This window comes from Mugil cephalus, chromosome 23 (assembly GCF_022458985.1).
Source record: "Mugil cephalus isolate CIBA_MC_2020 chromosome 23, CIBA_Mcephalus_1.1, whole genome shotgun sequence".
Lineage (NCBI taxonomy): Eukaryota > Metazoa > Chordata > Actinopteri > Mugiliformes > Mugilidae > Mugil > Mugil cephalus.
The window spans coordinates 3,723,965-3,746,671 of NC_061792.1; the positions used below are offsets into that span (position 1 = coordinate 3,723,965).

General features: G+C 43.1%; 2 protein-coding genes across 12 annotated transcripts in view; one reads left to right on the forward strand and one right to left on the reverse strand.

Annotated features, from left to right (window-relative positions):
* The first annotated feature begins 8,076 nt into the window (after nucleotides 1–8,076).
* LOC125001113 (adenosine receptor A2a-like) lies at nucleotides 8,077–11,945 on the forward strand. The gene is made up of 5 exons (XM_047576971.1): nucleotides 8,077–8,237; nucleotides 8,747–8,881; nucleotides 10,258–10,442; nucleotides 10,522–10,656; nucleotides 10,894–11,945. The coding sequence occupies exons 1-5, from the start codon at nucleotides 8,082–8,084 to the stop codon at nucleotides 11,222–11,224; spliced, it is 942 nt and encodes a 313-aa protein (XP_047432927.1). The 5' UTR covers nucleotides 8,077–8,081; the 3' UTR covers nucleotides 11,225–11,945.
* Nucleotides 11,458–22,707, reverse strand: part of dmd (dystrophin) — a 281,198-nt gene continuing 269,948 nt past the window's right edge. For 7 of the 11 annotated variants that reach the window (XM_047576970.1, XM_047576967.1, XM_047576964.1 and 4 more), the window contains 6 exons: nucleotides 21,427–21,492; nucleotides 19,509–19,667; nucleotides 18,954–19,197; nucleotides 16,622–16,736; nucleotides 16,212–16,301; nucleotides 11,458–14,170 (listed from right to left, as the gene is read on the reverse strand). In XM_047576970.1, coding sequence (XP_047432926.1) covers nucleotides 14,037–14,170; nucleotides 16,212–16,301; nucleotides 16,622–16,736; nucleotides 18,954–19,197; nucleotides 19,509–19,667; nucleotides 21,427–21,492 — 808 coding nt within the window. In that variant the 3' untranslated portion in view covers nucleotides 11,458–14,036. Of the gene's footprint in view, nucleotides 14,171–15,582; nucleotides 15,609–16,211; nucleotides 16,302–16,621; nucleotides 16,737–18,953; nucleotides 19,198–19,508; nucleotides 19,668–21,426; nucleotides 21,493–22,707 lie in introns of all 11 variants that reach the window. The other 4 variants (XM_047576968.1, XM_047576966.1, XM_047576969.1 and 1 more) reach the window with 3 other exon arrangements.

Here is a 22,707-nt window from a genome sequence, read left to right on the forward strand (position 1 = left end):
AAAAAAAAAACATGATTAATTTATTGATTACAATAATATCAGTGATAAATCAATTCAGAATAAAAACATACACTAATTTATCTTACATTAATGCCAACTATCACGTCACTGTGGTGTCTGAATCAACAGAAAGACACACTTAAAAAAGAAAAAAAAAATATCAATTTGATTTTAGTTTTTTTTTATTTTAACTAAAAATGTATTGCCACTTGTACTCGCACTTAGAAATAGAAAAGGAACTGGATGTGAAAAAAGATGACTTTAAAAAAACACAATAAGAAAAAGAAAAATTTGGGCACATTGGTGTATGCTGTTTAGTCTCAGTGTTGTGTTCTGTTCACTTCTTTGACTAAAACAGTGGACAAATTAGGAATAACATTTATTTTCATTGAAAAATTGCAGCCTTTTATGTAATTTTTGCACTTTTGGCCAGCACACCATGTGTTTGACACCTGTGCTCTGTGTCATGGTATTAACTCCAGAACGTCTTTCTCTTAGTGAGATTGAGTTTTTGAATGTATTCCGTGACCTTGTTTGGTTTCGCCTGCAGTTCTTCCTTAGTGTTCCATGCCTTGCTTCACTTTCTGTTTGTGTTTTCCCTGAATTGATTATATGAATGCTTTCTCCTCTTGTGTTCCTTCCTTATTAGTTTCACCTGTGCCTTGTTAGTATAAATGTGAGGTTCACAAACGAGCTGAATCTATTGACCAGCTCTTCAAAACAAACGCTGGGAACCCAGTCACAATTGCAAGCCTTTCTTTTGTTTTTGCGCACATACAGGTGCTGGCCAGTAAATTAGAATATCATCAAAAAGTTGAATTATTTCAGTAATTCCATTCAAAAGGTGAAACTTGTATACTGTATACTTTCCTTCCACACATAGTGATATATTTCAAGTGTTTATTCATTTTCATTTTTATTATTACAACTGACAGCTAATGAAAACACCAAATTCAGTATCTCAGAAAATTAGAATATTCTGAAAAGGCTCAATATAGAAGACACCTGGTGCCACACTAATCAGCTGATTAACTCAAAACACCTGCAAAGGCCTTTAAAAGGTTCCTCAGTCTTGTTCTGAAGGCTCCACAATCATGGGGAAGATTTCTGACTTAACAGTTGTCCAAAAGACGACCATTGACACCTTGTACAAGGAGGGCAAGACACAAAAGTTGATTGCTAAAGAAGCTGGCTGTTCGCAGAGCTCTGTGTCCAAGCACATTAACAGACAGGCGAAGGGACGGAAAAAATGTGGTAGAAAAAAGTGTACAAGCTCTAGGGATAACCGCACCCTGCAGAGAATTGTGACAACAAACCCATTCAAAAATGTGGGGGAGATCCACAAAGAGTGGACTGCAGCTGGAGTCAGCGCTTCAAGAACCACCACGAAGAGACGCATGAAAGACATGGGATTCAGCTGTCGCATTCCGTGTGTCAAGCCACTCTTGAACAAGAAACAGCGTAAGAAGCGTCTCGCCTGGGCCAAGGATAAAAAGGACTGGACTGCTGCTGAGTGGTCCAAAGTTATGTTTTCTGATGAAAGCAAATTTTGCATTTCCTTTGGAAATCAAGGACCCAGAGTCTGGAGGAAGAGCGGAGAAGCACAGAATCCACGTTGCATGAGATCCAGTGTAAAGTTTCCACCGTCAGTGATGGTGTGGGGTGCCATGTCATCTGCCGGTGTTGGCCCACTCTGTTTCCTGAGGTCCAAGGTCAATGCAGCTGTCTACCAGGAAGTTTTAGAGCACTTCATGCTTCCTGCTGCTGACCAACTTTATGGAGATGCAGATTTCACTTTTCAACAGGACTTGGCACCTGCACACAGTGCCAAAACCACCAGTACCTGGTTCAAGGACCATGGTATCCCTGTCCTTGATTGGCCAGCAAACTCGCCTGACCTTAACCCCATAGAAAATCTATGGGGTATTGTGAAGCGGAAGATGCAATGCGCTAGACCCAACAATGCAGAGGAGCTGAAGACGACTATCAGAGCAACCTGGGCTCTCATAACACCTGAGCAGTGCCACAGACTGATCGAGTCCATGCCACGCCGCATTAATGCAGTGACTGAGGCAAGGAGCCCCGACTAAGTATTGAGTGCTATACATGCGCATGCTTTTCATGTTCATTCTTTTCAGTTGGCCAACATTTCTAAAAAAAAACATTTTTTTCATTGGCCTTTTCAATATTCTAATTTTTTGAGATGCCAAATTTGGAGTTTTCATTAGTTGTCACTTATAAATATCAAAATTAAAAGAAATAAACATTGGAAATACATCGGTCTGTGTGCATTGCATGAATACAGTATACAAGTTTCACCTTTTGAATGGAATTACTGAAATAATTCAACTTTTTGATGATATTCTAATTTACTGGCCAGCACCTGTACACAGGGGGAAGGAGCGCAGCAGAGTAAACACCCAGTGCTTGTTTCATATGCAAATACCCAATGTAATCCAAAGACAGCTTTATTTGAAGTGTGTGGCTGGCAATTCAAACTCAGATAGGCCACCAGTAGAATATATATATTGGTGAGATGTGTAACTTTGAATGATTCTGATCCGTCTCAATCGTTCTTTTTCAGATGGAATGACTTACCTCAAGGAAGGCATCATAAAATCTTTTGAACAGCTCTTTGAAAAGAACAGATCCACAAGGCCACGCTGTAAATCCCATCTCTATTTGTTAAGGCTCATTTAGGGCAGTGCGGGACAAAGGCACCGTAACCCACGGATGTAGCCAATGGTGGTGTGAGCCACTTCACTAGGGACCTATTAGACTAGGTTGACCAGACATCCTCCTTTTCCCAGACACGCCCTTTTTTGAGACCTAAAAATGTGTCATATTCAAACTTTGAAACAATTTCAAACTTGTCTGGGATTTTGTTCTTCTAGAGCCTCAAACTTTCTTGAACATTGAATTTGCGTTGCGTTTGTCTGTGGGTCCTCTTTTTCCCAGACTTCATATCCTCTGTTTGATTCCTATGCTTCCTTACTACGCATCACAACGCTCTAGGTATGATTGAGAATTTGATTTTATTATCATTATTTTGGCTGTTTGAGCAGTTTACAAGATGTCAAATGGGGTTTAGTTGGTGTATTGATGCCATATTGCCACAATATACAGTCTTGAAATTCACAAAATGTATTGTTTATTGTCTGGAACTGAAATGACATAATACAATTCCTACTCTAGCCAAGCCTGAAAGGACAACCCCCACATCCATCCTCTCTGTGTAAACTGTCATTGTTGTGGTGTGTTCCTTGCTTGTGAAAAAACTGGTTTAAATTATATATGATGAATGATAGCTAAGCCCAGATCACTCTTATTATTTTATTTATATTTCTTTTGTTAAAGGAATTCTTGGATAAGCAATGTCATGTAAAGAAGTCTTTCACAATCAGCCTTTCAGTAAAGTTCTGATAAAGGACAATAGTGGCACATACATAGGCTACAAATTCCAGTTTCACATGCATCAACAATAATATCAAACACACTCACACATGTGCACTGAACTGTATGTTTGTAACCACTGCACATGGTCACTTTCTTTTATTCATCCCTCTGCGCACACACATCTTTTTTTCATTATTTCAGTTGCATGTTTTTCACATCTTTTCACTCCATGACAGCGCAGCTCAAGCGGACACAATCTGAAGTTGAATGTGAGCTGTTTGCTTTTGTCAGAAACCACCTGGAGACTAACGTCAAAGCGTATGTACTTTTCATCTGGGTCTGGAGCGCCGTGGCAACAAACGAATTAATGGGTCGAGGCCTGACGCATTCTGTGTTATCTTTTTTTTTATTATTATTATTTATATATGTCTATCGTTGACACAAGAAAGACAGGAAACAGAAGGGAGAGGAAGATGGATGGGAAAGTGATGGATGGGGGGGAAGTGGGCGTTGCTTCAATCTGACCTCCTTCTGCTACGTTTTTGGTTAAACCCTGGTTTATTTGCTTTGCTCCAATAAAGCCCTGATGCCTCTTGGGTATTAGCCTCATGTTGTATTTGTGGGCCCTCCAAACTGGGATCACTGCAGCAGACGCTGAACGCAGGTGAGTGATCATCCTGACACCAACTGGAGCCATGTTGGTTTATGGCACTTTATTTTGCCAAGTAACTCCTCCAACTCTTTAAGATACTGCTTAAATACTTTTATTCAGCTAAAGGATGAGTAGTCTGAATTTCCAAGGAAAGCTATATATTTCATGCCTCAGATTTATATTTGAGTCAACCCAAGATTTACTTGTGAATAACATCAGAATCGCACTTGCATTTGCAGCATTGTTACCAATGTGTGACTTCTAACAATAGTGGATTTTTTTTATTCAGTATTTCCAGGAACGAATTATATACGTAATGAAACTACAATATGATCTAAATTTTCAAGAACTCTAGTTGGCGCTGTGTCTTTTTTTGCCAGTTGGGCCTGATTTTTGTTTCTACTTCCTTCTTCACTTTCAGCAATGGTGACTGAAACTTTTGACAAATTTTGTCAAAATTTCGCCAAACATGAGTCATACAAAGTCTGTATCTCCAAATTACCTTAGTTAACCTTACTGATTCTTTATCAGTCCAAAACAATGCAAAAATTGTGGAGCTAGTGAAGAAACCAGAAATACTAAAATTACAAGCTACTACCAACCAGACCAATCGTACCTCTTGTGCCTCTTGTGTCTCCAAAGCCTCTGCATCAATTTAATGCAGAAGTATAAACCGCCTGTACAACCGAGACTGGTTGTCAGAGGTATACAACCTCAAAATGTCTTGTTTTGTTCATTTGCGATAGGCTCACAACGACAGATAGTTCTCAAGTGTCTTACCGTTGAGGGCCTAAATTAACAAAACATGAAGGGAAGGGAAGGTAGATGCCAACTTGAAAATATCATTGATGTGCCTCATTGGCTAGTTGGTAGCTGACTGCTAGCCTACTGGTCAATTCAGTTGGACTGAGTTTCTAATCTCAGCACAAGGGAGAAGTGTTAGTTGAAATGTAGTCGCATATCCCATTACTTCTTACCGAAACCCTACTGTCAGGATTGTTAAATACGCTGACATTTCCCACTCACCCTTCTTGGGGAAGGGATGATGTGAGCCTACTGCTGTTGGCTAGGCTAGTTAGCTGGTGCCTTCTTGTTGGTTGCTAGTGGGTAGCTGAATGCTAGCCTGCTGGTCGGTTTTTCAGTTGGACTGGGCTTCTAAATGTGTTTTGCCTCGGATATCATCCTGTGTAATAATGAATGCCTGAAACCAATGCAGTCGGATACTTATGTTAGAGAGCCAGTTTTACTCTTATGTCCGCATCCGTGTGTTTACACAGCAACCGGCAGCCACTCTGAATCCATATCAGTGTGTGTAAACAGTGATGCAAGGATCTGTGTTGTTGTGTGTATGTAAGTGAGTCACTGTTTTTGTCCCTTATCAGGAACACTTTTTACAAGTCAGTTAGCAGGGATAAAGGCCATGGTCTGCCTCTCCTTTCATTAAGTCCATTCCGTCCCGTGTTTAAGCCATGTGTGTAATTTGTAGAACAAGTTACACAGGTTGTGTACACACTAGTGAGTGCTGGCCTCCATTAGGGTTTCCTTTCTTTTAAAGAAAAAAATTTCCAAGACATTTACTGTGACATGAGTGCCTTTGTGGAAAGGTTTTAAGCACTGTAGATGGTCAGAATGTTTTTAGTGGCGCAGTATCATCGGAGAAGCATCTGAGTTATAAACAACTATCTTCAGTCACAAGTTTTGAATCCACTGAATCCTGATCTCACCATTATAAAGAGATGAAGTTTATATTAAAGTGAAGTCAGTAAAGTGTGAAGGGGTTGCTGCGGCATTTCTTCCCGAGTGAAATGACCCTTCAATCGACCCAGGAATTTAGCAGCTTGGCCCGGCTCGCCCGCAGTGTGAGACGCATCCAGCATCGTCCTGCTAAATTACCCGATGACATTGATGTTCCTGGTCATCTGATTTCGTCACTGGCCAACCCTGTCACATTGTCATTGTAGAAGCTCCAGGGCTGCGAGAGCTGCTCACTCCGGTTCAAAACATAGTTTTGGTCAGTATTGCTGTTGATGTCCTTGACACCGATCTCTGAAGGGTAGGGATTTTTTTTCCCCATTTATTTCAATCAAACAAATCAAATGTGTAGCTACACGACCTTTCATGGAAGAGCAAATGCGAATTAGCCCATTGTCAGGAAGTCCCAACTTGTGGCACTGGCACTGGCACTAGCATCAGCGCTTGGATATTTTCCAGTTTGTGCTGAGTTTGTATACTTTGCAAAGGGGCAAAGTTGCAATGCATGAAACAACAATGCTAACGTTGGACCTGCTGACGTCCATGCTGTCCATTGTTTAGGAAAAAAACAGGCATGCAGCTCTTAGAGCAGAAGATCAGACCTGTGACTCCTGGCAGTCTGAAAGCCCATTAGCAGCCACCAAGACAGCTTGATTCTGGTCATAAAACCCTGTAGCAACGAGCTATTTTCATTGTGAAAGCAGTATATGATACACTGAGCCCCTATCCTCTTTTTTTTTTTCTCACACTACCCACACATTCATTTACTAATACTTTATAGCATATTCAGAAACTTCTCCAAGATTACTTTTAGTGCCTTAAGCATTTGCTTATTTCTGAAAGTGCCAATATGGGGTTCTGCAATTCAGCAAGAACTCATGATTTCATGGCTCACTGCAGATGCATATGCACAGCTCTAATAATTAAATTTACAAGCTGGATTTGTTTTTACTTCATTCATGCGTGATCCATATTGACATTTGTCAAACCTGGACTTGACTAAACAGCAGATTTGTAAAATCTTTGTTCTACTTGTGTTTCCGTTTAGAAAATCAAAGCTGCTAATCTTGTTCAAACATAGATAGATAGATAGACAGACAGATAGGGAGATAGATAGAGTTTATAACACAGCTGTGATTTGATCTGAGCTTTTGTTTTATCCAGGAAGCACACGCTGTGTTGACTGGCAGACACGACATGAGTCACTGTGTACTCAAAGTCTATAGCCAACCTGAGAACACAGGTAGAACCATTCCCATGACCCCTTCTTCCCCTCATTTCTTTCCTTTTGATTTTATGCTTGGCCTGGTTAGAATCAGATTCACTGAACTCAAAGGAGAACCAAAATAAAGAACTTTAATTCCTGTATGCAAACAAACAAACAAGTTGAAACAAGGTCATCTGGTTTCTTGAACATGTCACCATTCATCCAGGTAGCCCCTTCAGTTCTAAAAGTCTCGAGGGGGCCAGTTGAGGTTTGAATAGGAACATCTGAGGATATTGTCCACCTGTAACTTTCATAATTAGTCCTGTCTTCCTTCTCCAGTCAATAGTACAGTGATAGTCCATTATTGGGCCAGAGACCCGGATCTCAAGGTGTGAACGGGGGTGAAACCTTTTGAAGACAGATGCTAAGACTGTGGTGTCAATTGATGGCTGATTATAATGTCCCCCAAATTATATATGGATTTGTTCACAGGACAATGCCTGCCTTTGGCCATAGTAATTACTGCAGTTATGAGAACCACGGCAACTGGAGGACCTTGGGGTGGATGGATGGGTCTTCAAAACTGTGTTCACACAGTTGTTTCTTGTTGTTTTTGTTGGTTCAAAAGTTGTTTCTTTTAGTCATTAATCATTAAGCTTAACCTTATTTTATTATTATTGCAACCATGGCAACCAAAGTGTTATAACTCTAACAGGCTATTATAAACTCAAACCATGAACTTTCTCTGAAGTTAACTACGTTGCTTTTATACCTAAACCTAACCACAATTTAACCTGTTGGCAATGTCACATCAAGCAAGGGTAATTTGTCTGTCATACTGTTGGCTGCCGACACACTTGCACAACTTGTATCAGTGGGTAGGTTTTGTTTGATATGTAATTAAGCTAGGCTTCTGGGTTACCCTTACAGATTTATCCTGATGAAGACATTTGTCAAAAAGTAGCACAAGCCTAACAGTCAGCAATACTAATAATGTGCATCTTTTTTCCCCAGAGTTTCCATGTCTGTGGGGTCTGTCACCCTCTCACCATGAATGTAACCCCTGATATCTGTATGGCAGACATGCCATCTGCAATCCAACCTGATCTCAAAGGGGTTTACATTGCCACTGAGTTCATCATCGCCATGCTAGCCATCACTGGCAACTTTCTGGTCTGTCTGGCCGTCACACTCAATAAGAAGCTACGTACCATCACCAATTACTTCCTGGTGAGGAGAACAGGAGGACTGGATTTATTTTGTCATATCACTGGTTTGTTTATACCTACAGTGATCCATTCCCAGCAACAACACTGACAGGAACAAATAATGACTTAGGAAGTTGTAGTTATGTTATCTAGGTTGTGGGTAAGTGCTGCCAGAATTAAACCCAACATGTAGAGAGGACCCACCCATCAAGCAGAAACAGAGCCATCTCTGCATCCATCTTCACACCTTTGAACTCTCTCTTTCTCCCTCTATTTCGCCATTAAAGCATTTCCATTGCAAAAAGGCTGTTGAGCCACGTGGAATTTGCTTCGTTAGTCTTACCCAAACTTACTGTGCCTGTCAACTCGGAAGTTCAGAAACAGACTTAGCGTGTGTCACATGAGGGTACCACTGCCCCGACTCTTTAGAAGATTACCAGTAGTTCTTGAGTCGCTTCACTAAAATGGTACAAGTGAACATGACCAAACATGTATTCTTCATCAGTGTATTTTATGTGTTTATATGTGAAGGTATCATTGGCGGTCGCAGACATCTTGGTGGGCTTGGTGGCCATTCCCTGTGCTGTGCTGACAGACCTGGGTAAACCTCACCATGACCTACCCCTCTGCCTGCTACTCCTCAGCGTCCTGATGTTTCTCACACAGGTACAAACAAATCCACTGCGATGAACTTCCCAAAGAACAGAGGAGTGAACCGTATGGATATTATAGGCGGGGGGAGGGGAGGTGAACTTAAGGATTGTAAAACAGCCACAACAATCTGCAAATCTAGGACATGGCCTTATCCCCTTAGCATGGACTAGAGGCAAGCTGTTTCATTAAACTCAGCTCCGAGGGATCAGCTCTTCTTGTCAGAACTTGTTTGTAAGGTGGTATCAGGAGCTGTTCAGTTGCTTAATATGCGTCTGGTGTGAGTGCATATGGCACCCAATTGTGATACCAGCACTAAGAGACAAGGTCAACACAATTTACTATATTCCATGCGCTGGAACAATATGAGTACAACTGGGTACAACTGTATTCAGCTGCAGTATATTAAGTACAACCTTGAGAAAGAAAGCTGACCAGGTCCTCAAAAGTCCAGTTGTCGGCTCTTAAAACAGAAACAAATGGTGTATCCTTTCATAATGAGCAATTGAGAGGTTGTACACCCCATTTCATGTGCCTGTATCAAGTACCTGAAAACTGAAATGAATCAACTATCACTGTGTCACCAAATGAAAAGCTATTGACCAGATGAGAAATTAAAAAACAGATCAAATGCCATTGAAAGCCAAAGAATAAAGATGGATCTTAAGGTGCTTCTTAAAAGCCTCAACAGAGTCAGAGCTCCTGATAGTTTCTGGCAGGCTGTTCCAGAGTCGGGGGACTGCAACAGAAAAGGCCTGGTCCCCTGCCTTTTTCTCCCCTGAACATGGCACAGCCAACATACCACGGTCTGAGGATCTGAGGGTTCTGGTGGTGGTGTAAGGTGTGAGAAGCTCAGTGATATATGAAGGGAGCGAGACCATGGAGGGATTTATGAACAGGCAGAAGAATTTTGAAATGTTGTCTTTGACCTTGTTAATAACCTGGGGGTAACGTTTGCAAAGAGTAAGACTTTTATCTTGTTTTGAGTTCTGAGCCAACCAGTCTTTCCTGTCATTAAAACAGTTTTTTATTCAGGTGATGTCAGTCTGACTTTGAGGAGGAGAGGGAAATAGATCTGCATGTCATCAGCGTAGCAATGGAAGGAGATGTGTCTTTGGATAATTTTTCCTAGCAGGAGTATGAATAGACTGAAGAGAAGTGGTTCTAAAACTGAGCCCTGTGGAACCCCACATGTAATATTTACAGGTGTGGAGGAGGAACTAGCAATGGAAACAGTGAATTTTCTGTTTGAGATGTAGTAGCAGAACCAATCAGGGGCAGGACTGGAGATCCCAACCCAGAGTGACAGGCGATGGAGGAGAAATTAGAGAATTTAGTATCTTGTTGTGGTCACTGAATTGTTAAATTTAAAAAAATGTTCCTTCTTCCAGAGCTCCATCCTGAGCCTGTTAGCAGTGGCAGCAGAGCGCTACATGGCCATCCTCCTACCCTTCCAGTACCAACGTATCATGAGCCCCAGGACTGCCTGGCTGGCCCTTTTTGTTACTTGGGTCTTTGGAGCCATCTCCGGCTCTGTGCCCCTCATGGACTGGCACAAAAAACCTGCAGACTCAGGGTAAGGGCAAATGCAAGTATGTATAAATGAGTCAAAATGACAAGGCAGGCTCATGTGTGAATGAATTCCGTCATTCCAGCTACTGCATCTTCACCTGTGTGGTGGACATGAGGAACATGGTCTACTTCAACTTCTTCTGCTGCCTCCTGGTGCCGCTGGTGGCCATGTATATCATCTACGGCCACATCTTCCTCACCGTCCGCCGCCAGCTCAGGTGCATCGCCATGGCCAGGAGGAGCACAGACGGCAGAAGGGCTGCGGTTAGGGGGAGCCTTGGAACTGGGACAGAGGACACGGGGAGGTCAGCTGCACGGCACAGTGCAGGAAGTGGATCAGATATAGGGACCGGAACAAGGACAGATAGAAAAGTGTCTGGAACTGTGTCTCTTGTGTCTCTCCCTGACCCCGAAACTACCATCTTTACAATTGCCTCCACCAATTTCAGCACCAGATCTGCTGCAGTTGAGCCCCAGCTGGGGGAACTCAAAGGGGCCAAATCGAAAGTCCGCACTCGGCAAGATCTGCGGAAGGCTCACTCTCTCTTCCTGGTTCTGTTTCTCTTCACAGTGTGCTGGATGCCCATCCACCTCATCAACTGCGTCCTGCTGCTGTACCCCCAGTGTGGGATACCCATGTCAGTCATACTCTCGGCTGTCCTGCTTTCCCACGCCAACTCAGCCATAAACCCCATCCTGTACGCGTACAGGATGAGGTCTTTCCGCCACACTCTGAGGGGAATGTGCCGAGCAACGCATAGTGTTCAGCCAAAAAGCCAGGAGTAGCAAGTACTGTCAAAATTTGGAGTGATTATCTTAAAAAAATGAGTTATAAGTCTGAAGCTGGAGCTAATAACTTTGCTTAAAGCCTTTGTTGGATTCTGTTGGCAATGCACCTGCCATATGAAGAGTTTTACTACACTGAGAACACACATGTTTTCTGTATCTGAACTGCAGGACATTTCATTTGTCGCCGTTTACTGGAAATCAAATGCAGCAAATAAAAGAGACCAATCAAATCAACATAACTGCGTGCTTTATTGATATACAGTAAAGCATTTTATAATACAGTAGTAAGGCATATATTTGGTGGATTCTGATATGTTGTGAAGTATTGATGCATTATTTGAAAAATAAATGACGTGAGAATGAAACACAAACGTTAGAAACGAAGAAAAAAAAAAACAACAACAAATAATTCCATTTTACTTGGAACCTCTTGGATCATGCTGCAAGAACCCGATGCAACGCTGGGCGCGACTTTTGTCGCGGACTTCTCTGAGTGGTTATACATTAAATAAGGATGGATTCATTTAGTCACACATGCTTAGTATCACACAGCAACAAAACCAAACTGCTTTTTTTTTGTTTCTCAACCAACAATGTAACACCCTACTAGAATGAACGCTCCCTCCACACAGAAAAACAAAGATCTAGTATGTCCCACCAGATTTGACAGTAGTGCACATGGATTCATCAGATTTCATTTTTTTTTTCTTTTTTTTTTCTGACAGACTTGAGAAATGCAGCGAATGCATTAGAAACATTCAGCCCGGAGGCTCCTACAGTGCAGCAACGCGTCCAATCAGCCACCAATAATCAATTCATAATCTGAGAGGAGACTGAGTACAGTAGAGAAACCGCCTCGGAACTTCTGAACATCCCCACGAGGTAGAGCTTACATTACCGGACCGCTTTGAAATGAAAATATTTCTTGGTTGTAACCATTCAAACAGAAGAATTCCTTAACACATATCTCAAAATAGCAGCCTTTATCACACTGTGCTCAGATTCTAATTAAAATAACATTCTTCCTATTACAGTATTGCTGACAGGGGGGGAAAATAAAAACTGATGCACGGTGTACTGTGTGCACTCAAAAGGCTCAACAGAGCATCTCATGGATAGACGTGTAAATAAAATCGCTCGCTATACGCGTTTCAGTGCAACAATTGGGACGTATCGCGGAAATCTGGCAGTTGAAATTTAATAAACAGATGGTACGGAGCTAAGGTTGTAGCAAAAAGATGTGCACAGAAAATCCAGATTTTCCTCTATGGGCATTCATTTCCAGTAATGGTTGTTTCTTTTTCTGGATGAGGGAAAACTCTGCTGAACCAGGAGCACCCCGGCAGTCTTTGATGCAGGACGCATTGCGGTCACACTACAAGAGGACGTGTGAACCTCCAAATGAGGTCAGTCGGATCTCTCAAATGGATCCTAGGGTTGTCCACATCCGTTTTTTTACGGGATTGGATTGGATCTTAATGCAAGGTTTGAACAGGGCCGTAGGGTTCCTTGAAGACGTTTCGCCAAGTAAGGTTCAGTTTTAAACTGCTGGGGAGTTCACATATTGAGACCGGAACCTCTGACAGATAATGGGTTGTCATCGTACCGATAATTGGAGAACCCTAACTCTAACCTTAACCCTCAAACTAAACAGACATTAGTCAAGCGAGTTTCTGCTAGGTAACATCCCTACATGTTTCTGCTTAAACCCAAACTCCCCACTTTTAGAACTAAAGAGGCTACATGGATGAGTGGGGAAACGTCTTCAAGAAAGACCAGTTGCCTTTGTTCCAGCGTTATCTGGATACACCTGAGACATTCCCAGACACAGCAGGGAGGGTCTACTGAAAACTGAAAATTGCAACAGAAAAGGGAAATGCCGGACAGTCAGGCAGTCAGACTCGGACCATTTCTTTTTAAAAAACGCCTCCAGCCTTTGTTTCGCTGTGCAGCTACAACCTTAGCCTTGAAATTTGCGTCCGATTTAAAAAGGGAAAAAGTTTTCGAGTTGCGAGCAACGCCTCGGCAAACACAGCACACCGCGCTGCGAAGAAATGCAGTCATAAAAACTGCCGACGCATAGAGAGGCGAATAACAGGAACGGAAATAATGAGTGGATGAAGTCAAATATAATTGAAACCCTGTAATGTAAATATGGAAATTAGGCACCACACACACACACACACACACACACACACACTCACGCATACACAAACACACACTCAGGCTCGCAGACAACGTACTGTAAAGATCCAGGATGCCTGCATTACCTTGACAGTAGTGTACGCTGTTATAGAAAGACATTTTCCTCTTAGAAAGCACCCTTATGATTACAATCATCTCTTTTTTTCGTTTTTCTTTTTTTTGTTTTTGGATACAAATGTCTGAAATGCTTTAGCCGTGTCCCCAATTACAAAGAGATGGCAAATATACGACCACACTTAACACACGTATTTGTATCTCATCTTTCTCTGTGTCCCCCCCGCCCCCGCCCACCCACTAAATCCCCCCAAGTACCCAACTCGTTTTATACAATTGCATAGAAGTTTAAAAACCAGCCTCTGTTAATAAAACAACTTCAGGACGCTTTAAGAAACTACTGAAATCTACAAGTATGTTATCTTTTTTTTTTCTCGTTGTTGTTTTTCAAACGCACCGTTGCTGGAACTGCAATCCTTCACAAAAATAGACGTTATGTATTCTCTTTGTAAACTGTTTCCAATCCAGTTGTTTTGACTAGAAAAAGCATGCGATAGGTTGGGACGGAAAGTGGGAGGGAAAGGGGGGATGGGGAGGGGGGGAGGTGGGGTTAGAAGGCGGGATCAGAAGGGCAGAAGGGCCTCGTGCTGTTCGGCACATGCTCGTCCGTCATCACGCTGACCAGTGACTCCATGGCGCGGCCCAGATCGTCGGCCATGTGGAACAAACTGCCGATGCAGGGACCTAAAGGAGAGAAGAGCAGGGGAAACGGTCAGACGAATTAGGCCAGCCCAGGAATGCGATGACAAATCTTCCAACTAATGAATGAATGTGAAATATTCACAGCGCACAGAGATGTGTAGAAGTAAAAGGAAGGAAGGTCGAAAGAGAAGGAGGGCAGATATGTGCTATTACTGCATCAGTGTCATGTCCACTGTATACACTGATTCATTTTAGTCCCCATTGACAAATCTGCTCATTATTAAGTTCCTCTCAGGGTAGGGCGCTCTGATGAGTTGGATCAGGCTTGTTCCAGTGCATCCCTTGATGCAGTTTGGGATCTAGTGAATTTGGAAGCCAAGACCTGCATTCCTAAAGACTGTGAGAGTCCTCTCAGAGAGCCCCTAACTTAGCCTAAGAAATTCCTAGGTTAGGAGTGATTCCAGGATATTCTCAGAGAACTCTGATCAAGGACTGGACACAAACCTTATCCAAGGTGCGGTTGACCCCATTGCTAGGTATGAGTCATCATTTCAAAAGGCGTGACGGGTTGTTGCTAAATGCCACGTAAAAATACAGTGTTCAGTATTCAATGGACAGACGTATCTTCTACTACCGGGTTGCAGGGGTTGCCGGAGTCTATCCCAGCTGTTATCGGGCGAGAGGCTCCAGTCTCAATAGACTTTATCATAGAAGCTAATCTCTATGAAGACTGTGTAATCATAAATAATATGTTCCACTCATTTACCATGCTGGTATTTTTTTTGCATTTCATCTATTCGGCCTTAATGAGGGTAAAATGGCTCAGCTTTCATCAATTTCTGCGATTGCTAACCGGCCGGATTCCTGCACGATCCAATCTGCATCCACTTTAAGTCATTCGGTGTTTGGAGAACATCTCTCCTGCCTCTTCCTTCCGCCAACTTCTCCTCTGCTTAAGAAACTCCCAGGCCTCTTAAAAGCCTCCTCAATGTGGCTCTCTTAAGAGTCTTTAGGAATACCTTTCTATGTTTACCAGGTCCACTCTTAACTCTGAGGGGAAATTCTTAGAAAACGTCATGATTCCAAGAATTCTCTTAGAACCCGGTCACTAGGAGCAGCTCTTTGCGGTAAGAATCCTTATGATTGATTGATTTAAAAGCTGCATTTTGTGTTTAATTTAAGCTAATATTTAAATTTGTCTGATGATCTGAAACACTTATGTGTGACAAACATTAAAAAAAAAATCAGGAAGGGGGGGCCAACACTTTTAGTCATTCATAAAGTTATTGGATAGTGATAGTGAGGCAGGCTGTACCCTTGTACTAACAGACCTACCAAACGCATATGTTGCCGATTCATCTGTAGCTTCCTACTGACAGCCAAAAAACGTTAAAGGTTCTACCTGAAGAATATTCTGATAAGAATTCAGTGTGAGGCACAGCCAAGCAACTAACCTCTCACGGGTGTCCCCTTCTCCCTCCTGGCTCATGGGGAAAAGGAGGAAAAGAAGAAAAGAAAAGACAGGAAGAAAGAGTTAAATCAGCCTCGGAAAAGGAAAAGGAAAAGTCTGAAAGAAAAGTCAGCATCTTTAAGATTAAGGGTGCTCCGATGAGTTCAACGGGTCTGCCTCCGTGCAACTTGTCAGCGCTCGTTGATGCGAAGAAGACTGGTTTCGGTTTCATTCGTGTGCCTACTGTAAATTAATTAAGACTCTCTCTTAACATTGTTCCTACCGTTTGAAAGGACAGGTAAGCAGGGCTGTATTTGTACAGGTGTAATGGTTATGGATGGCTGCAAAAATGCATATCGGAGCACCCCTAATTTTGATAACGGTTGCTGCTGCAATAAGGTTCATTCTATGTATCTGACTGGAAGGACATGTGGTCCTACCTAACAACCTAACATTTGACCTCAGAATAATTGTGTGGCTCTACAAAACAAGTAAAACCTCACTAAGGAGTGACTCTTTCAATTAGAAACACAAGCTGGGATAGTCACACTATCCCAAGTATTGTACAGACTTTCTTAGAAAAGAGCAGTTTAGAGTGGTAGTAAAAGTGTAGGGGCAGTTGACGTTGCGTACCCTGGCTATGGGGGAAGGAATTGTTGAGTTGCTCCATCACTTCCTCCAGGCCAGATGCGTCTTGGGAGTGGCTGAACAGCTCGTCATCACCTAAAACAGGAAGGACGCGGGGTTACGTCACTTCCGCGCCGCTCGCGCATTTGGAAAATGTAAACAACACACGCGCGAAAAGCCCATTGGAGTCTGGTGTAGCATAATGGAAATCTACTACAGCGACATCTCTATGGGACATTATGACTATCTGAAAAGACCTCCTGAAACCTGAACCTAACACGAAACTAACCCCAAACACTCAACGGGTGTCGATGGTGCCCTGAACGGGTTAAAGTTCTGTTTATATCCTCTATGCTTCTAAAAGGGTGGGTGCATATTAAAAGGATTTAAGTGGAAGTGTGTGTGTTTGCCTTTACCCATTGTATCAGTAGTCTGGCTGGCAGCCACGCGGAGCAGGGGGAGGGAGGAGTCGGACCGCTGGGAGGAGGTGGAGGGAGACGACAGGGCTGTGCCGTTCACCTTGGAATCCGTCTGAGAAAGGCGCACACATGCACACACGAAGATTTTAAAAATACAACAAATTGGCAACTGCGTCACACAGCTAATTTAGAGTGAAAGGGGGAACTTTGAAAACAGCTCTATTCACCAAGGAGAGCTGCAGCTTCCTGTGCTGGTCGCTGCAGCATATGAAGGCTCGCCGCCTAACAGCAGCAGTTTCTAATTAGCACCGTGTTGCTAAATTCAATCAGACTAAGGGACATTTACCGTATTTCCTCTAATAGTGGCTGCTATTCAATTAATAGCCATGTCAAAGAAAAAATAACCGCTTATTTCATTCATTGTGGACGCGCTAGTGTGTGTTTATGTCTCAGCCAATTAAAGATGTAGTAACATACAAGTGCCAAGAGATGACAGTAGCTACATTTGAAGTGCTACATGAACCCAGTTTGGCCAGACGTACGGTAATTATTGTATCTGTACGATTATTACTTGACCCCTCCAGTACATGGTTATGTAAACAGTTTATTCACAGGTAAAACTGCATTATAAGGTATACTATACATGGTGGCCCTGAGCAACATCACATTGGGGATAATTTTCCCTTGTTTTTTCATAGATGACGGTTACCGCCTGGTACGCTACTGTCATTTGAGCTGCCGTACATTTTCACGTGTGCACAGCGCTGTTTGGCAATTTGCCCAACAAATGGAACCTCAAATTCAAACTGACATGATGATGTCATTTATTCGTTCATCCGTCCTGACCACTCGCGCTTATGCGTTTATTAATCCTGCTCAGCTGCTGTTGTGTGTATGGTGTAGCTAGTAGCTAGCTAGCTAGAGTAAAGGGTAAATAGCTTCTAATAATGGGCATGTATTTTGAGTAAATAAAGGCCACTGCCACTATTAAAGAAAATATGGTTAATGACTTGTTTGAAGAAGGCTTAGGGATTTTTACTTGAAGCTACCTAATGTAGCTACCTAACTTGGATGGAAGTTGTGGACGGATTTGTGTTCAATAAAATCAATGTCAATGCAAACTGTCTCAAGACGCTTTACAGAAGCCAGCCTGGAACCCTCAGAGCTAGCACTAAGGTGATGAGAAAAGTCTTTAGAAAGTTTAAAAAGTAGAGGATGGAGCTAATTAGATGCTAAACAGTAGGAGCAAACAATCTGAACAATGAGTAAGAAATTAGAGGATAGGTGCTCAGTGCTCAAGAAAAGTCCTTCAGCAGCGTAGGGCTATTGGAGCATACCTAAGGCGCGGTTTGGTATCACCTGACTGAGCTCTAACTATAAACTTTATCAAAAAGCAAAGCTTAACCTTAAAAGTAGAGAGGGTGTCTACCTTCTGTAGCCAATCTGGGAGCTGGTTCCACAGGTGAGAGGCCTGGTACCTGAAGACTCAACCTCCCATTCTACTTTTTTGAAACTCTCGGAACCACAAGTAGGCCTTGGACTTTGGTAATCCATTAGGATGATTTGGTACTATGAGGTCTTTGAGATAGAATGGAGTTAGGCCTTTAAGGGCCGTGTTCAAGGATTTTAAATTCTATTCTGAATTTTTATGGTGAGCCAGTGGAGAGAAGTTGGAACCGGATATGATCTCTCTTGCTCATTTGCGTCAGACCTAGGGACTTTCGGATACCTTCATTGATGGTGCGTTATCCGCCGTTTGAACCATCTGAGTAATACCATTTGAGAGTTTTACACTCTCTAATTTATCAAAGCTGTATTTTCTGCAACGAAATCACGCATTACTGCCCAGCCACGTGTCAGATCTGAAGGCAACAAAGGTTCCGCCTGGCAGAAACTGCCCCATGTGAGACTCTGCAGCCAACCCTATTCTACATCTACGCTTTAGTCAGATGTTTGTATCTATGACAAATGTATGTTTATCTCGTTTCTCCTGCTGTTCTCTTCTCTCTCTTTCCAGTCTCTGCCCAGCTGGCCTTGGGCAGATGGGTCCCTCCATACGAGCTGGGTTCCGCCCAAGGCTCCTTCCTGTTTTTCTTGCCACCGTCGCTTTCAGGCTTGCTCTGGAGGGTTCGGGCCAGGTTTCAGATGGGATTTTGTGACGTGTCTTGAGACAATGTGTATTGTTATTGATGCTGTGTAAATAAAATTGAAGCTGAATGTGTTTTCCAGAACTTTAAAAGTTGCTGTAAAATCGTGCAGGAGCCTCACATCACAGTCAAATGAAACCCACTAAACGTTAAGACTGTGCTGCTGCTGTCGGGGGTGGTACCTGCTCCAGCAGCTGTCTCAGCCTGTGCAGTTGGGACTCCAGCTGTTTGTTGTGATCCTCCAGGATCTGCATGCGGGCCTCCAGGCGCCCTTTGTGCTGCCGGAGGAGCTTGGCCTCGGCGATGAGCTCGGCGTCACGCGCACTCTGCGGCGACACCGGGAGCATCTCGGGCGGCGACGGCAGCGGGGACAGACCCTTCCTGTCGTGGGCCTTTTTCAGGCGGTCGTACTCGGCTTGAAGCTTCCTGCAAAAAGAAACCGGAGAGTAGTTTACTTGACTTGGCTATCATGGCGAACGAGATCTGCACACAAGACAAAGACGTAATCTGAAGGGGACATTTACTGAACTAAGCTGTCCAACCATTGAGTGAACGCCTCTAGGGGTGTCGCTGGTTACCTACAAGAACATTTGGGGCTCTCAGCTAATCTGGAGCGACTTAGCTCTCCATTACTACACTGGGACAGCTGGTAAGTAACTGCAGACTGATATACAACCTCTAGGTCCCCAAACAGAGTGACGCATTCAAGGAAATGGGAGATGGGTCCCGGCACTGACCTGTTCTCCTGCTCCAGGTCATTGAGGACCCTCTCCAGCTCTCCCTTCTCCTCCGTCTCCATGGAGATGAGGATCTGGGCGGGGCTGCGGGGCTGGCTGAGAGGAGAGCCTTGGTTCAGAGACTGGCAGTAGTGCTGGATCAACATGTGCTCGTCATCGCTGCAGACACACACATGTCAAACGCGCCCGCCGATGGTTCGGTGCAACACACATTCATATAGTCACAGAGATGAACGGGGGACGTGAGCACGCAGACACGAACACACACACACAGAGGGAAATGGAGAAAAAGAACATCAGAAAGTGAATGACAGAGCAGCGGAGGAAGAGGACTGTGCCGCAGAGAAAGAAATGGAAACCATGGTGGGGAGAGAGGGATCAAGATCTGTTGATTTTAAAGCGAGTCAACCGGCCACACCCGATAAGACCCACGTCCCGGCAAGAGCACGGAAAGATTTTAATTAGGGTAGGTGTTTGGAAGCTGGCGTCTTCCCAGCGCCGCTTTCAGCTCGGGCCAATCTGCCAGTCTGAATACTAAAGGAGCCGCTGTTTTGAAAAACAGCAAATCCCCTTCAAAATGACTGCTGACTTGAAAGTAAAACTCATTATGGGCAGAGAGCGGCTCAGCTCCACTTCAAAACAGCCTCCAGACAGTTCCTGCCATCCATTTAGCTTCATCAACAAAGCAAGTTATGCTGATGTGTTACACCGGAGCCCGTTCTACGACTTTGCAATTTTAATTGCAGGTTTAGATTTGCAGGTCAAACAAGCGTACGCGTCTTAACTTTACACTTAACTGTCCCTAAAGGGGAATTTGTCTTGCTGCCAGACTAGAATGCTCACGGGCTATGGTGCATAAATGCATGACAAAGTGTCCAAAGACCGCCTGGTATGTGCATGAGACTGTTGTGGCAAGGCCAAGCAGGTCTTGTAAAGGAATACAGTATTTTCTTCCTTGCATGAGACTTAATGTTCAGATTTATAGGTGGTTGCGGATGTATAATCGGTAAATTAAATAAAATAATAACACACAAAGTGACAGTAAAAAGAAACGCTATGGTTTTACAAACTATGGTGTGGAGTTTGTATGTATAATGACAATGTCCAAGTGTCCAATGTTTCTAGAGCTGGACTCATATATTTAACCCCACAACCCTATGAAAGCTAGCTAGAGTCTAAAGTGATTGTCCTAAATTTGTTCCATGTGCAATAATTTCAAGCTGCAGCTGTAAGAAACAAATGCTTGGGTCCATTCAAATTGGTTCGCTTCAAATTTTCCAAGATTTCCGCAGGTGATCCATAAAAATTATTTGGGCTGACTGCAGTAAAAATAAATTGGATTTATCAGTTTGGGTAGTTAAATATGCGTTGCATATGAGGAATCTCATATGAGACCAAAGTCTCAAAATGGAGAAGAGTGACACTTGAAGAAATTCATGTTGCAAATTTGACTAGACAGACGTACATTTTTATTTATTCCTGTTCCTTTCTTTGCTCCCTGTGGACACAGTTTTGGAAATAACCACATTTCTTTCCACAGTAGTCTTATTATTATTTTAAAAACTACTTCTTGAGAAAGGGAAATCAGTGAAAGCTAATGCATGGTTGTAGTGATGAGTTCAAACGGGTGTGCTAGCGTGAGTGGGCTACAGTTTTCGCAATAAGAAAGAACACGTGAGATGTACTGAACCACAGGTATACATGTGTGGGATGCAACGATGCGACGATCCAAGCAACAATAACAGAAATCATAATGTGAGTTGGAAGAAACATTCAGCACAGTCACCGACACGACCAGTCAATGGGAACAAAGAAGACAGGGCCACGTCACAGACAGCGAGCCAGTCAAGTGAGTGGATAGAGGGGCGAAACGATGCGGAACAAACAGACAAAAAAACGAACAAAAAGCGGTTCTCACATGCTCTCATTGGGTGAGATACTGTCATTCAGATAAGAGCCGTTACGATTCTCCATTTCCGCTAACCTGCGGAGGGGGAGGGGGGGAGGAGAAACACAGCAGTCAATCCCAAAGTCAAACCCGAGCTGAGCAGTTAGCAGGTGAAAGGGAAAATCCTAAAACTTTACTGTAGCATAAACGTAGTTTGATTTAAACAAAAAAAAAAAAGAAAACACAAAATGAATTATCGCTCTGAAGGGATGAAAGTGAAGTCTGGTGTCTCCAGAGTCGCAACAATAATGGATGATTTTGGTGAGGAACGTTGAATGTTGCTTGGACGGTTGACATATCCTTCTGTAAGCAAAGTTCCATCAAGATCTGAGTGCCTCTTTCAACTTTAAAGTGAGCTAATCTCTGTTCAGACTTAGTATTCGCATGGGTCCGGAGGGATCAGATCTAATGTTTGGCTAGCTTTGGTCCCTAGGTTCAGACCATGTGTTAAAAACCGTGCTGGGAAACACCATCTCAAGTGGCCAGCTTTAAGTACCTATGGTCGTACCTCGAGACATCAATTTCGCCAACACCAACATCCTTTTGGGGCAGTACAATATTCTAACAGATACTGTTTCTAATGGACATCTGTTGTGTGATGACTTGGGGAAGCTTGTACCCCATATTTTGTACAAGCTGTACAGCCTCTTTCTCTCATCGAGAGCAAATTATTTATTCATTTCCACCCTGATTTTAGAAGCAAAACTCCAAATACGTGAGCACCACTGTTGAGTTCTTATAGTGACCCAGGATGTGCTGTATCCACACCTACCAAAAGGTGCATCCCAGACCACGTTCAAATATGCTTTCCTGGGTGTGTTGACCATCGGATTGCCCAGGATTTCTGTCAATACAAGGTCTCAATGAGACCTTACTGTTGCTTAAAGAGGGTGGAAAGACTAACGTTTTTACAGAGTTTGTGTTCATTTTGCACAAGACTTGAGAACCGAGATGTCTGCTGCCACACTAACACAACGTGGGAGGCTCAATTGTTTTGCCCCTCTTAATCAGGATAAGGAAAACAGTTAACCGTCTTCACAGAGACTACATCTTCAGCAGAAAGTAGTTCCCATGGAAACTGGTCACAAAGAGATCGGCTGTCACTGAGCGCAACCAGCAGACCTCCCGGAAAGACACATTGCTGTCATGTCATTTTGAGCCCTACAAATGAATTAATTCGTCTTCACTGTACATGAGTGGAAAATGTACTAAAGATGTGTCAAAACCCGACAACTGTCCCATAAGGTAAGT